The following is a 16,555-nucleotide window of genomic DNA, read 5'->3' as shown; positions in this document are numbered from 1 at the left end:
TTTCCTAATTTTTGTCACATTTTTAGTATGTACCTTTTGGCCTAAATAACTCATTTATTTGCATATTCAATTAAGTTTTTTTGTGAATTGGCATAAATGAAATTGTATTAAATAACTCATTTATTTGCATATTCATTAAGTTTTTTTGTGAATTGTGTATAAATGGAAATTGTACCAGTACGTATATATATATGTATATATATATATATATGATATATATATATATATATATATATATATATATATATATATATATATATATATATATATATATATATAAATATATATATATATATATATATATAAACATATATATATATATAGTTTATATATATATATATATATGTTTATATTTATATGTATATGTATATATATATATATTATATATATATATATATATATATATATATATATATATATATATATATATATATATATAATATAAACACATATATCGTATGTGTGTAAATCAGCGTTGTTTTATCAGATTTCCTTGCGCTCATTTTGCGTAATCTTTTACGTAATTACTAATAAGAGGTAATTTAGCTCAGTTTCTCGACCCCCGTGTTCTGAACTCATTTGTATGTTATTACAACTTTTAATTGATGTTGCGTAACTTCATCTCTTGCTTGGTCGCAGCAACGCCATAAATCAGTAAATTTAGTTTATTTTTACTCGTTTTTATTGCTTACTTTAGGTCATAAATGGAGATCATAATGGTATGGTACCGTAATATTTATGTACTTGTAAAAGTACTATTTATTTACTTGTAAAAGTACAAATTATAGTTTTGATTACATAGTCTACCTACTTCACTGCCGTGTTGCTAAGATGTCTGTTTTCTGTTTCAGTGGTAATAGCCATCTATGAAACGTTTTCTTTTTTGGTTATCAAAATAGTCGTAACCCGTAGGGGGGTGCACTGTAGGCATTACTTACGGTCCTTTGCAGCGTCCCATCGGCCCCTAGCTGCAACCCCTTTCATTCCTTTTACTGTAACTCATCCATTCATTTCTCTCCCAACAGTTGTTTCATATAGTGCAGCTGCGAGGTTTTCCTCCTGTTACATCTTTCAAACCTTTCTACTCTCAATGTCCCTTTCAGCGCTGAATGGCCACGTAGGTCCCAGCGCTTGGCCTTTGGCCGAAATTCTATATTCCATTCCATCCTATTAAGATCTCGCTTTTCGAGATCAACAGGTTCTTCAAAATAAACAAGCAATTGGGCTTAATGACTGACGAGAGATGACAAACAAAGGAGGGAGGAGCAAAACAAAACGAAAAAGTTACCTTAAAATTAATTTATTTACAAAGTTAAGTTATTTACATAATGTACATTCGAGTCAAGGTTCAATTTAATTTAAAATAAACAATGAAATGAACATTACTAAGGAATACAGTAGCAGCAACAATCAAAACCAAAGAAAAATAAAATAGAGTCAGTACATATATGAACATAAAAAAAAATTACCAAAAAAAATAAGCATGGGCGGCTCAACAATTATTACAAAACATAGAATTCTCTAGCGTATGAAAAGATATGTCACCTAAACTAGGATCCTTAAATAAATTAAGAGCTGTGTTTTAGTCACTATAAAAATTACAAAACAGTAAATCAGAAAGCAGCAAGTCCAAATAAATTACATGAACAACACTAATGAATTGGGTCAGGAAAAATATGCTTGTAAAAATTTTACACGAGCAAAATAATGAACCATTAAAAAAAATACAAATAATACCCAGGCAGCAGAACTAATTACATAAACTGGCAGCTCAAAGGAACACTGCAGGACAACTCCGACATAGTCGAAACGACAACCATCTCGTCTTCAAGCACAGTGCTGACGTCCTCCTCCATCTACGACGACCATGAAAGAGCCGACACGGCAACCATCTCGTCCTCAAGAAACTCTCCGTTGCTCTGCTCTGCTGCCAGGACCTGACTCTCAGGTACTGATACCTGCTGCTGCTACCCCAACTGGCTCGCTGCTGCCCTCAACCTGACTCGTTGCTGCTACGAACCTGACTGTCGCTGTCAAGCACTCCACGACAGACGTCAACTCACCAGCACGAAAAAAACACAAATAAAGGAGGCAACAATCCACCAAGGGAACAATCGACAAACGATTGTTCCTAACACATCCTAAAATATTTATAGGAACAAAACCATCCAGGGGCCATTGCCAAGCCTTCGTCATTATTTTTTCCGTATAATACAAGTTCCTCTCGATACATATGTACATTGTAACTTCACTGATTAAAGACCTCATCTCACCTGCGAGAGACCCGAGTTCAGTGCCATGAGGTGGAAACATCTTTGGGCTCTTCCAGTAACGTCTGTTGTACCCACTAGCCGTAAGCAGTATATTTTTAGCCTAGTGGTTATTGGATTGTTCAAGATCGCAGCCATCTTAGAGAAATCCTTGTAGCTAGAGACATCCCAAAAGGGTTAGCTGATTATTATTATTATTATTATTATTATTATTATTATTATTATTATTATTATTATTATTATTCAGAAGATGAGCCCAATTCATATGGGACAAGCCCACAAGGGCCATTGACTTGAAATTCAAGTTTCTAAAGAATATGGTGTTCATTCGAAAGCAGTAACAGAAGGTAATTGGAATGGCACAAGGTTATTTGCCTATGAAACAGCCAAGTCTGATGGAAAAATGCATATAATGAAAAAAAGATCTGTCTATTGATCTTTATATACGAGTATATATATGTGTGTGTGTGTGTGTGTGTGTGTGTGTGTGAGTGCAAGTGCGGGCGCGCGTGTTTGAAATTCTTGCAATAATATTAAAACTGCGAATTTCAAAAAAACTGAAAGAAAGCGTGAAATTTCTTTCTTATGATTTCATGTAAGTTCACGTGTATGTACATCGGAAGTGTGTGTATATACTCTCTCTCTCTCTCTGTCTCTCTCTGTCTCTCTCTCTCTCTCTCTCTCTCTCTCTCTCTCTCTCTCTCTCCTTCCTTTTCCTTTATCAAAACGAATATTCGGATTTCATTACGCTCTGTAATTGAATTGTATTAATGAGTAGGACGAATCGTTGGGCAAAGGGAGGACGAAACCGAACCACCAAAAATATTTTGGACACAAGAAAAAGTTACACAGTGGAAAAATGAAATATCACTTTATGAGGACTTTTTATTAGAAATGATTTATGAGGTTTTTATTTCCAAACAAGAAATATCACTCTATGAGCACATGCTACTAGAAATAATTGATAATTGTAAATAAACATTTTCCTCTTACAGAAAAAAAACAATGTACCATAAAATTATTTGATCTGGACTTTCAAAGCTCTTTAAGAAAATTCTCTTGGCGTTTGGAAATAATTCCTCTTATGTTTATCAGACTTGCGTCGTGATGGTTTATCTACAAAATGTTCATAGATATTTTATTGAATTATATTTCTTAGCAGTTATAAACACCTTCAGTCTCCGTAACCCTAGATTTATCATAACATAAACAAGCCTTCGGTTAAGGTCAGCTGAAAATGTTTATTTCTGACATCAGTGTTTTATAGGTAAATTTTGACATGATAATGGAAATAGGAATGATTATATTAATAAAGATGGTGATGATGAGGAACCGTATGGAAATAAAAACCTACTTAAAGAATTTTTTTCTAGTTTTCTCGAGTCGTTTAGAAATGCATCAATTTTGATAGAAACCAGTTTATTTTTATTTTTTTTATTAAAGTCGTTGACTTTTCATTATATGCACACTGGACAACCGGACGCTTTTGATAATCACTAAATGATAAGTCTAAGTTGTCTAATTTCTCGGAAAATTAAAGGACTTCCTGATAATTATACATCTCAATTAATTTTAAGAGAGAGAGAGAGAGAGAGAGATGTGGTAGCGGTGGTACTCTCATTATTGTTTCATGCCGTTCGGTATGAGATGTTTTATGTTCTTATTTTTTCCCGAAATCGTATAAATCCTGAGGGATTGAATGCTCTATACCTGGACATTGACGTTAGTAAGGGACAGAGCTTAGTAAAGTCGAACTCTTGTGTGTTGTGAGAGAACAATGAACCTTACAGCATAACCCTCATTTTTCCCTTCCCCCTCAGAAGAAAAGAAACGGTAAACTGAATATTTCATTAGCTCTGTAGTTTTTGAAGGAAAAAAAAGCTCGTTGCTTATATCAATAAGGGAGTGTGTTGATTGTCTTTCATTTCAGCTTTCGTTAATCCTTAATGAAAATGAAATGTTAATACTAAACCAAGGCATCTATTGAATTGAATTATTTCTTCTCCGTCCAATTCAGGTACAAGACCAGGTTCTTCCCGGAGCATTCAAACAACGTTCTTGGAGGCGGAGAGGAAACGGGGCCTGAAACCTACCTGGAATTGGACAGCAAGGACCTGCTCCAGCCGTACACTTCCCCCGGACCCAACCTGGAACAAAAAGTCCCATCTGAGGTCCCCAACCTGGAGGCCACGGAGAGCCTGAATCCTCTGGTAAGTCCCATTTCATTAGCTTGTCGGACTTTCTCCCGAACCCATAATGGAAACACGACGCATGATGGAAGATGATGTCAGGAGCCAGTTACGCCACGACACCCAAATCCTCTTTGGGAATAGAGAAAAGGGGCCGAGTGGGAAAAGGGGGGAGTTTGGGACGGAAGGGAGTCTCCTCCGGCGGACGAGTCGTCACCAGCCAATGTTGTGTGTCAGCTCGTTCCGCTACTTTAATGATTGCGATGGTTTCGTTTATTCGGCGAGTGATCCCTTACAGCGCAGAACATACTGTTGCATGCATGTGTTGTTACAGTGCGACCGACTGTTCGGACATTGTAATCCCGTGTGATTACTGGGAGCGTAACGAAGTTGGAAATTTTAATTGCATGGAATTAGAGTCTGGCCCACTGCATTTTCTTTGCAAATGTAGACCGGCCTCTGTCAGTCATTATTTATAATTACCTTTCGGTAAAAGGGTCCTTCGGGGCATGAAATACGTGTTTTACCTGCAATATAAAATCAGGAAGTTGCAATGTTAATATATTTGCCCTACATTTACCATATATATTCTGTCAGTATTGAGGTCGACTTTTTTTTTCTTGTATTTGTATTTTAATTGTCAGTAAACTCTTCTGAACAATAGTTTATGATTTAAACAAATTTCATTTGTGTTTATTAGAGAGAATCATTATTTTGCACATTTTTTTGAACTTGCTTAGACATGGTTGCACATATAAGGAAATCATTATTGCATATTATTACATGTGTATAAGGAAATCATTATTGCATATTATTACATGTGATGATATATAGAAAAGCTTACATCAACCTATTAGTTCTGTTCTAGAATTATTTTGTGGGTCCAGGTAGACTTTTTGATTAATCACAGAAGATGAACATCACTGTATTGGTACTTAAGTTATCTTTCCAGTAGTATTTAATGTATTGAGAGTCATCAGGCATTTGTACTTTTGTAAACAGATTCCCATAGATAGCCGTTACGTTTACACACCAAAAAGTAAAAACAAACTTTTCATGTTCACAGAAGTCATCTCCTTAATAGTATTTAGTACATGTAAAAGAATCATTGTTGCGTATGTGTTTGTAAACAGAATCTCTTAATAACTTTTATGATGGACCAAAAGCTCCTGTTGCAGACAAAGAAATTTCCCCTTCCATTCCACACCCGAAAAATATATTAGCTTGAGGTTTATAGTTTATGAACTCCAACATTTTTACGCAGTCTGAGGTTCCTTTGTAATGAAAAACTGCTCACCGTGAAATTAGTTCAGGAAATGGATGTTAATAGAATTCATCAGTAACATAGGAGAATTTGCTGGACATTTACGCGATCAATACGGGGGAAACTTTCTTTCTCTCTCTCTCTCTCTCTCTCTCTCTCTCTCTCTCTCTCTCTCTCTCTCTCTCTCTCTCTACACCTTACGTGAAAATTCTCTCTTTCAATGACCCATAGTAAGCATGTGGTCTCTCTCTCCATATATATATATATATATATATATATATATATATATATATATATATATATATATATATATATATATATATATATATATATATACATACATACATACATACATACATATATATGTGTTTTTCTTTCTTTTTTGCCATTAAGCCAGTTCCTTGACAGTGATGACTGCAACAAACATACTTGTAGTGGTATATGGTGGTTGGGGCCTCAATGCAAAATAAACTTACAACTTTAGCCTCTTCATCAGCATACAAATGAGGCTCATCAGCAGAGCGTCGAACACCCCTGAACATACTTCGCTATTCACCTCTATCTTACATGCAGTTTTTCACTTTAAAGCATGTTGATGCTCTTTCTTTCCAATACTTCTGCACCCCCATCAACCCTGCCATTTCGAGACCTTCCTTTTTTTTTCCCTTCCTCCTAACACTTTTTAGTTGTACGCATTTTTCACCACTGATCCATTTTTTTTTTTTTTACCTTCGATAACCGTTTTACCAGTTCTGCTTATCTCCTTGTTTCTCACGCTTTCAGATTCTTTTGTCACCACATATATTGCGCGTGCCTCTTGTGCACACCTGCTGGCTTTCTTGCTACACATATTCTTTGACTCTCCTCTTCTCCCATCATCTGCTATATTTAATTGCAGATGTCTGTATGGTTCAAAATGCTCCACCTTCCTATTTTCCATTTACCCTCATAATTCGTATTCTTTGTCACATTTCCTCTCAACTTCTTCATCTTGCACACACTTTCAAATCCTTACATTGGTTTTATACAATTTCTCTTCGCTATCCCCAGACAGTACTGATATTTGCCGGTATCGTACGTACAGATTCTCTCTCTCTCTCTCTCTCTCTCTCTCTCTCTCTCTCTCTCTCTCTCTCTCTCTCTCTCTCTCTCCAAAAAAAAAACTCTCTCCTTAGATGATGAGATGTATGACAGACAGTGATGCTTAATGCTGGGTGAACTCTGTAATTTTATATTTGAATGAATTACAGGGATCTGAAAGTTTATAATGATATTTTCCTCAAGTTATTTATGGCGTCGACCTTTCCCACTCGGTGAGAAACCTGCGAAATTATTCATGTAATATGTAGATGGGATTGATAAGTCACGCTTTGCCGAATTTCGTCCTTTGCTTAAAATTCCATGTTTGACTCGGTGTTTAGCAAATTTTCTCTCCATTACCAAGTCGCTACATTGTTTATATGTGAGGTAAAGTTGATTTTCACTTTCTAATGGAATGTGTATTTTCAAAAGATAATAAATAAATAATTGTAGAGTGTGTTTGGTTTGTAGCAGTTTTCAGAAATGGTAATTGTTTCATTCCCATTGATTTCTATCGTCAGACTTTCACAAATGGAAGTTTTCGAGATTATACATAGGCCTGTTCGTTGCGTTTTTTCTTTAATGAGCCACTGAGATATATGGTTGAGGATCACTGTGAATATAAGATGCCTTTTCCATGTCCTCAAGGACCTGGTCAGTTTATTTTGCTCTGATTTTATACATGTATGTTATGATTTCATATTGCTTCGAAAACAAGCTATGTGCTTATTTAAATGTTACTTCGACCTCTGATTCCGTCCTGAGAAAAAGGAGACGCACCTGATGATCCCCTGTTGCAAATTATGAGGTGTCATTTTAACCGTATCAAAACTCAGAGTATAATTGAGAATATCCAGAAAATTGCGCCCCAGCAACCTGATCTCCTCGTAGGTAATATAGTTTTAATTACATTGCTTTGAACTCGAATAAACTTCCGATACTTCGGCAGCAAGTTCACTTGATAGGACTGTCTTGCCCCTTACTGATTGCAGCAAAATTTCAAGCGCTGTTAAACCTTGCCATGGTACCCGAGATATTGATTTTATTTGGGGCACGCTTCTTTTCTCGTTTTTTTTCTCTCCTTATCTGTGGAGAGCTTTTACTATGAAGTTAAACAAACACTTGTGAGCGAATGAAATTGTTATTCTAGTTATGATTCTCATTCCCGAAGTGGATGCCTCATGTTAACTGTAATCACCTGCATTTACTTTGTCTGATATGCATGGCGTTCTGTCCTCTTACGAATAGCAGACTTCAGTTAGTTTTAAGTTCTGTTTTCTTTCTAAGATTTAACCCCGTTCATCCCTCCATTTTTCAAGCACCTGCTAAATATAGAAGTATTTTTCTTGGTGCTTTCCAGATTTCAAGCTTTGATACTTTCCTTCTTGTTTTGTGTTGCAAAGTGAATAACCAGTAAAATTAATAGCAGAAAAGTTTTATATATATGTGTATGTCTGTGTGCGTTCATGCTCGTACGTTTATGCTCTTGCTTGTGTAGTGCTTTTGTCGTTGCACATGTACTTAAAAAGTAAGCGTTACCTTTTTTTTTCAAATTACAGCTTATTGTTGATCATATTTATTTATTGAACTATCCTTCTGACATGTTATTACTAGAGTAGGGAAAACTCCTATGAGAAATAAACGCTGACATTCCAGAAAGAAATTCGGGTATTGGAATAACTAGTGCACGCAGAATCATCAAGATATTCGCTCAGAGAAAAACACACGTCCTGTGAAGTTCGAGATAAGTTTGTCATACGTACGTGGGTGTCTGTGCGCGCGCAGGCTCTCAACGTGTTGTTCAGGTGATTGCTTAATTATGCACCTATATATAGCCCCGAGTGTGATGGCCTGCAGTGATGTCTTGATTTTGATCAGGGAATGAAAAGAGAAGTAATGAAGTGGTTGGAATGTGACGCGTAGACTTAATTGAAATTCCTGACGGATGACCATCGCCTGTTTTCTTGTCTCTTCGAATATCGAGGCCTCCGTTCAGATGGAATTACAGGAAAAAAGAAAAAAACAGATATAAAAAGAAGACGAAGAGAGAGCGAAAGCGGGAAGAATCGATGTTATCACCCGAAAGGGGAAATGAGATTCCCCTCACAAGAGCCCAAGACGCTTCTCCTGCCCTTCCCCCCCCTCCCCTCCCCCCCCTCCCCGTCGCCCCCCCTCTCGTCTATCTTCTTCTCCTCCTCCTCCTCCTCCTGCTGTTCCTGCTTCTGCTGCAACTAGGCAGCAGCCTTTTCCCCTCTTCCCTTAAAGTCGCCCTCCTCCCTGTGCCCTCCTCCCCTACCCAAATGAGAATCTTTCCCCTCGGTAACTTTGACGGCGCAAAGTTTGTTAGCAGGGGGCCTTGGTGAATGAATAAGTGAAATATTTTAATGTGTAAAACGGTTAATGGTATTTGGCGGAGGTTCGGCTCAGAAACAAAATGTTGCTCTAATTCGGAGAGAAAAATCCTCTAGCGAATTCCACCAGGTAATTGTGGTTGAATGAAAGGAAATGAAAAATGAAAAGGCCGGGACTTTTTCCGCTGCATTGTTGGAGAGACAGAAAATGCCAAGATCGTCGGAAAAGATCTCGCAGAGTTTTCCCCTCTTCATTTTTCCCATTTTGTGTTTCCTCATGGAGATGTGTATCAGTATTTGGACTTTATGCCTCTCGGTTTGGCTTTCTCAATGTGGTTTTTTGTTTTTGTTTAATTACTTCTACTACAGGAGTTTATTTTATTTTTTATTTATTTTTTTTTTTTTGCTGTTGGATCTAACGGAGTGAATTTTCAAGATAGCGACAGTATTCCCGTAAGAAATACATTAGAATTCCTGTCTAGAACATTGAGTTCTGCTTAAAAAAAAAAAATTATGGCAAACCATATCGAGAAAATTATGACATTTTTTCGGAACGCAGTTACTTAGGGTGATAAACATTATGATTTCTTAAGTTACATCATTGCATTAGGATTATTGACTATAGTAATTTCATTATATATTATCACTAATAATGATAATACTAATAATGATATACATATTGATTATGAAAGTATAGGTGTTGCTGAAAAGAGCACCTGTGATAATTACGATAGGACATGAAAAAGAGGTAAAAGAAGTCATCAAGGCTGTGATGGGATTTTGTAACGAGACACCGATGCCGTAAGAAAAAGCTCGCTTTTGCAATTTTGCCTCGCTGTCGTGCAACACAGCTTTCATTTCTTTCCTCTCCGCAACGGGAATCCGTCGGTAGAAATCCTCCTTCAAAAAACTACAAGAAAGAGACACGAGCACCTCTGATCATCTCTATTTGGAGCCGACATTTTTCAGTTTACGGTTGCACGAATGACAGTCAGTGACTCGAGTTCCCGGTTCGAGGCCGGACGGAAAGTTGAACTTTCACCGTTGACAATCACTGATCCGCGTCTCCGGGTCGAGGCCTGGCAGAAACGTGAACGATCATCGTTCATATCCTCTCAGGACTCGAAGTTCTCAGGCTAGAGAACGTATCCTTAAGGATAGAGAGAGCAGGATGTTCAGAAGTTCTTTATGGCACAATATATTTAGTCTCATGCCTGACGACCGTAGTCGCTCCGGGCGCTGCAGTTCCTTCGTTTAGGATTTCGTTCAGGAGACCCTGACCTCAAGGGAAGGAGGTCTTGTGGAATCTTTTAAGTGGATATTTTTATTTTCTGATCGTTAAATTTCCTAGAATTATCTGAACGATGCAGTAAGATTCAGGCTTTTGTAAACGTATCTTTTTTTTTTATATATATATGTTACTTTGGTCGAGTGTGATCTCATGTTTCTTTATTGTCACTCAGAAGCTTTTAATTAAATAATCAATAATCACAACATATCCTTTATCATAAATATATTCGAATCACTGTTATTTTTAATTAAACAGATACACTTGAATTATACATTTTTGGATTGTTTGTAGGTCAGAGAAAATCCGTCCAAAGAAACTAAAAAATCATCACAGTTTTAGGTCATGAACAAATTTGTTTCCATTGTCCCCTTATACAAAAAGAGGAGATCACTTATTAAAAAAGTAAAAAATAAATTTTAAAAATGGTAAATAAAGAGAAAAAATGTAAGTAAATTATTAAAATACAAGAATTGAACCAGGGTAGTAATGCACTGCATCTTCGCTTGAACTTCTGAAGTTCCTATTGCTCGACATCCTCAGTCTATTATAGGTTTTCAGTTGCCATTTTCCGCTGAGATGCGGTCTACAGTGAACTTCTTGGAAATATTGAACTATGTTAACATTGTTATTAACTCTTTGCTGTTGTAGAGATGCTATCACAATATGAACAGACTTTACTAGAGCAGTAGAAATCATTTTCATGCGAACAGATGTAACGGCCGGATGTAGAAGCCATGTGAAATTGTACAAACGCAATTTATTATTTTTTTAATAAGTGATTTCCTCTTTTTTTGTTTCCCATTACCTTCAGTTACGTCTTTCTGATGAACACCATATTCTTCGGAAGCTTGAATTTCAAGTCAATGGCCCCTGTAGGGTTGTTTTGATATGAATAGGGATCATCTTGTGAATAATAATAATAATAATAATAATAATAATAATAATAAATAATAAAAAGGCGGGGTTTGGGAATCATCTGGTGAAGATAGATAAAATTCATGAGAATTACTGTATCAGTAACTAAGGTTCAAAATAATTGAAGCCTGTTATTTTTTGCAGTGCGAGATGGAGTGTGGCGTCGGTCGGTGTCATCTGGATGGCCACGCTGGAGTTCCGCGGTGCATGTGTCCATTAGGAAGGGCTGGACGTTACTGTCATCCAGGTATTGTATAGGTTAATTCTCTCTCTCTCTCTCTCTCTCTCTCTCTCTCTCTCTCTCTCTCTCTCTCTCTCTCTCTCTCTCTTTGTCATAATTTCAGCAAATAATATCTTTCGGCATAGATGACCATATTTGTTGCTACACCTGTTTTTTTTTTTGTCATATTACCAGTCTCTCTCTCTCTCTCTCTCTCTCTCTCTCTCTCTCTCTCTCTCTCTCTCTCTCTCTCTCTCTCTCTCATCATCATTTCAGCAAATGTCTTTCCGGCATAGATGACCAAACATATTACAGTACCTGTCTTTTTTGTCATATTACCTCTCTCTCTCTCTCTCTCTCTCTCTCTCTCTCTCTCTCTCTCTCTCTCTCTCTCTCTCTCTCTCTCTCTTAATGACTTACGAGCAAAGCCCCGATGGCTCACTGATAAAGAGGCGTATTATTAATCTATAATCCCGCAACAAATATCCATCAGCAGTGAGATGAAAGCACCACATAATTAGCCAGCGACGTTTAACCTTTACTGGTTGACAGGAAATGATGATAATGGGTATTTTTACTCTCTCTAAAAGAGAGAGAGAGAGAAAGAGAGAAAGAAATGTTTGTCATAGCCCTTTTGTTTGTGATGCTTTTGTTCGGTTTTTTCTTGTTCCGTGTTACTCGGAGATGAAAGGAAATGAGTAAATTATTTATTTTTACAGGCCCACTTTTATGTTCCTGACTTATTTTTCAGTAAATGTGCGTCTAATATTTATACCAGTATGTACTGTGTATGTATGTATGTATGTATATATATATATATATATATATATATATATATATATATATATATATATATATATATATATATATATATATATATATATATATATATATATATATATATATATATATATAATATATATATATATATATATATATATATATATATATATATATATATATATATATATACATATATATATATAAAATATACATATATATATGTATATATTATGTATGTATGTACAGTGTATGTATATGCCTATGTTGTGTGTATGTGTTGTTTGTTGGCGTCAGTATATGAGATATTTTCCCGGGTTTGTAGTCTGTACATGCAGGTTTTTGTTTGAGTGTAGTTTTGATAATATTTTAGCTGTTATTTTTGTACTGTTTTAATTCTTGTGTTTAGCTCTATTCTTTGTTACAGTACATGCTCCTTGGTAATATTATTTTGTGTTTGTACGGTTTTATGAAGGCCGTCAGGTGTTTAAAAATATTTACATAGATTTATGAAATCATATATACAAGCATGCAAAATCACAGAATATAGAACCCAGTAGAACACATGAATTAAATATTGATTAGAGATTTCTTTGTGCTATTGCAGATAATTCAGCTTGTCTACAAATCCGATGTTCAATTAGACCATGTGGCATAATTAAACTCTCAATTTCATGCGTATTTTCTGTGTAAAATTAAAATGTGAATAGGCTCTACGTCATATTCTGGTTGATGACAGCAAATTTGAGTAAGCGTTATACTAAATTAAAAATGTCTATCACTATGAAAAAGTTGTAACTTTCAGGATTATGACCTTTTACTGTCATACTTTAATTTTATCATCGTTTGCTATGAAATATGATTTAGTTTTTGGTATATCATAAATTCGCTGTTATCCTGTGCTTTTTAGTTATCAGTTTATGAAATCATTAGGCACAGAAGTTATGTTTTCCCTCTTCCGCGTTTCGTAATGCTTCATCTAGTCCTTCATCGCTTCATTTCAGTGCTTATGTACTGTAAGCTTAGTTATGGTTGACGAACTCTGAAAATACCTAATATTTATATATAACGTATCATGATACCTTCTCAAACCAGTTAGACGATAAATATTAATAAAAATTCAGATCAGTAAAACAATTCCCCTCCTCCCTTCGATGTGTAAAAAAATAATTTTTAAGAACATATTTCATAACCAGCACAGAGTGGGCATTATCATTGCATTATCTGTTATGGGTTTGTACTTTGAATCTGTATTTTGTTTCAGTATACTCTGTTATTTGCATATTTTGGGTTAGATTTCGGAGGCTTATGTCATATTAACCTTCAAAACTTTAGCCACTTTCAGGATCTGTTCATATCGCTACTGCGCCAATTGTTAGATTAGATATCATTTTAAATATTACTGCTAACTTTCTACACTGACAGGGAGACCAAAGTTCTAATCCCAGATTAGAAAGAAGCGATATGGGCTTCTTCCAGTAACATTCATTTTGTCTCTGTGGACCTGTGCAGTGAATTATGACCCTAGTGATTAGTCAGCCATACTGGACCGTAGGGAGGGTGGAGACTAGGCTTGAGGGTAATAGTCTCATTCTGATAGAATTAGAATTCGAATTCTAATTCAAGAATTAGAAAGGTAACACCTTTTCAGGCCTCTTAGTGGAAAAACCGTACGAGATTATATATATTTAGATCGGTAGATAGATAGATAGATAAGTGTGCGTATATATATGCCATGGGTAATGTACAGTATACACTGAATGACTTACCAATTTGCATTTAATTAATAATTTAGAGAGAGAGTACATTGCCTCTACAAATCTCAAATATTTCTCCTCAAAACGTTGGCGTTGATGAATGGGTGACATTGCTACGAAAATCGAGTAAAATTGGAGAGTTGAGTATGAAGGTGTTTTGAAATGGAGTGTAATTTTCGTTTCTAATAACAAGAATTAGAAAATAAATGGATATGTGAGACTAGGCTTCGTTTCCGATTGACTGCCAAACCGTAAAAGTGGATGAGTGTGGATTGAGAGAATGTGACTGTTAAAAGATTGTAAGGCATTTTGTTGACTCATAAACTTAATAGTGTGAAATTGCTTTAAAATGTCGTTTGCCTCAACTTCATTATTTTTAAGTGTCCTCGACAGCTTTTGAAGTACTTATTCGCTATTTGTTTATGATTCGATCATATTTTTATCGCCCTATTTGTCTGTGTACTTTTCCATGATTTTTCTCCTTTGTAAGCACATGGACATTCTATTGTTTGGAAGCCTTTTAGCATATTCGTTTAGAATCATGGCCATGAATAATAATAATAATAATAATTATTATTATGATTATTATTATTATTATTATTATTATTATTATTATTATTATTATTATGAATGAAAGATAGTAATGATAATCCCTAAACAAATCCCTTGATTTCGTCATTCCTAAAGTTCATCAAAGGTTGGACATTTTAGCCTAGGCCCGTTCCATTCTCCTAACGGAGGGGCGATGCTGAAATACAAAAACTGCAGTGGTGGTCGTCCTCTGTAGTGAATTGGTACAATTCTATGCCTGATCTTGGTGCTGATTGGAAAGAGCTCGAAGCGGATTGGGAAGTTGACGATTGGAACTGCATGATTTAGTGCTGTCCCCGGGTTTCGGGCGTTAAGCAGTTAGGGGGAAACGCTGGAACATTTGAATTCATTAGCGACTGAAGGGAAATTGCAGTGTAAACTGCGAATGTTTCGCCAATTAATCCGGGGATTAGTAACGGTGATTAACCAGCCCGAAATTTAAGGACGAATTATATTCTAAAAGATTTTGGATTTTTTCATTGGGGCCGTCCAGTTCATATTTATTTTTACGTAAATCTGTTGGATACCGCAGCGACGTAGCTCACTCCCTTGTGCTGTATACCATCAAAATAGTCGGCCAGTATGAAAGAGAATCTAGACAGCACATACCGAGCTATGAGACATTGCGTGATGTCCCTAGCTCGGGATAAGGAAACTTCATTCTGCATACTTACATAAAGGCTGGTTGAAAGAGTGGCTGGTCCCGTGCTGGACGACGGCAAGTCTAGACGTGAGTTGATTACCCTTAGACTGTCGCTGTGACACATTGTTACCCACACAAAAAAAACATAAATGTGTGGGTATGTGCGCGCCTGTGTCTATGCGTATTTGTATATGTATGTATATAAATATACATACATACACACACACACACACACACACATATATATATATTACTTCATATTGACGAAATAATTAAGGAAAAATCCTAAAATACAGGAAGTCTTCAATACTCTTGCTTTCGTTAGCTAAAATTTTTCTCTCCATACTACATCTAGTAGCTAAAAATTTTCACTTCGTACTACATCCAGTACCTAAAAATTTTCACTCCGTACTACATCTAGAAGCTAAAAATTTTCACTCCATACTACATCCAGTAGCTAAAACTTTTCACTCCGTACTACATGTAGTAGCTAAAAATTTTCACTCCATACATCTAGTAGCTAAAAATTTTCCACTCCGCACTACATGCAGCAGCTAAAAATTTTCACTCCATACTACATCTAGTAGTTAAAAATCTTCAATTCGCACTACATCTAGTAGCTAAAAATTTTCACTCCGTACTACATCTAGTAGCTAAAAATTTTCACTCCATACTACATCTAGTAGCTAAAATTTTTCACTCTGTACTACATCTAGTAGCTAAAAATTTTCACTCCATGCTACATCTAGTAGCTAAAAATTTTTCATTCCGTACTACATCTAGTAACTAAAAATTTTCACTCCATACTACATCTAGTAGCTAAAAATTTTCACCCCATACTACATCTAGCAGCTAAAAATATTCGCTCCATACTACATCTAGTAGCTAAACACTTTCACTCCGTTCTACATCTAGTAGCTAACATTTTTCACTCCTTACTACATCTAGTAGTTAGGAATCGCCGTGAAATTATGAATAACAAATGGATAAAAGTTTGAAATACTCAAAAGAAATTTTTTTTATGCAAAAGGCAATCCTTCTGAAATTTGAAGTCACATTGGATGACGGCGTAAGGTAATCTCACCTACTCATTACCATAATTCAAGCCAAAAGCTGTTATTATCGTTGGGGCACCTTCCATATCGTTTACACAAGATGAAATAAACGGGTTACATAACTTTTCTGATCTCGAAAACCTCAAACT

General features: G+C 35.8%; 1 protein-coding gene across 2 annotated transcripts in view; it reads left to right on the top strand.

Moving 5' to 3' along the window:
• LOC136839255 (pikachurin-like) overlaps positions 1-16,555 on the top strand; it is a 436,980-nt gene that overhangs the window by 403,289 nt on the left and 17,136 nt on the right. For both annotated transcript variants that reach the window (XM_067105033.1, XM_067105032.1), the window contains 2 exons: positions 4,288-4,480; positions 11,505-11,607. In XM_067105033.1, the coding sequence (XP_066961134.1) occupies positions 4,288-4,480; positions 11,505-11,607 (296 nt within the window). The remainder of the gene's footprint in view (positions 1-4,287; positions 4,481-11,504; positions 11,608-16,555) is intronic.

This window comes from Macrobrachium rosenbergii, chromosome 6, assembly GCF_040412425.1.
Source record: "Macrobrachium rosenbergii isolate ZJJX-2024 chromosome 6, ASM4041242v1, whole genome shotgun sequence".
Lineage (NCBI taxonomy): Eukaryota > Metazoa > Arthropoda > Malacostraca > Decapoda > Palaemonidae > Macrobrachium > Macrobrachium rosenbergii.
The sequence above is the reverse complement of the archived record's forward strand: the minus strand, read 5'-3'. Positions and strand labels throughout refer to the sequence as shown.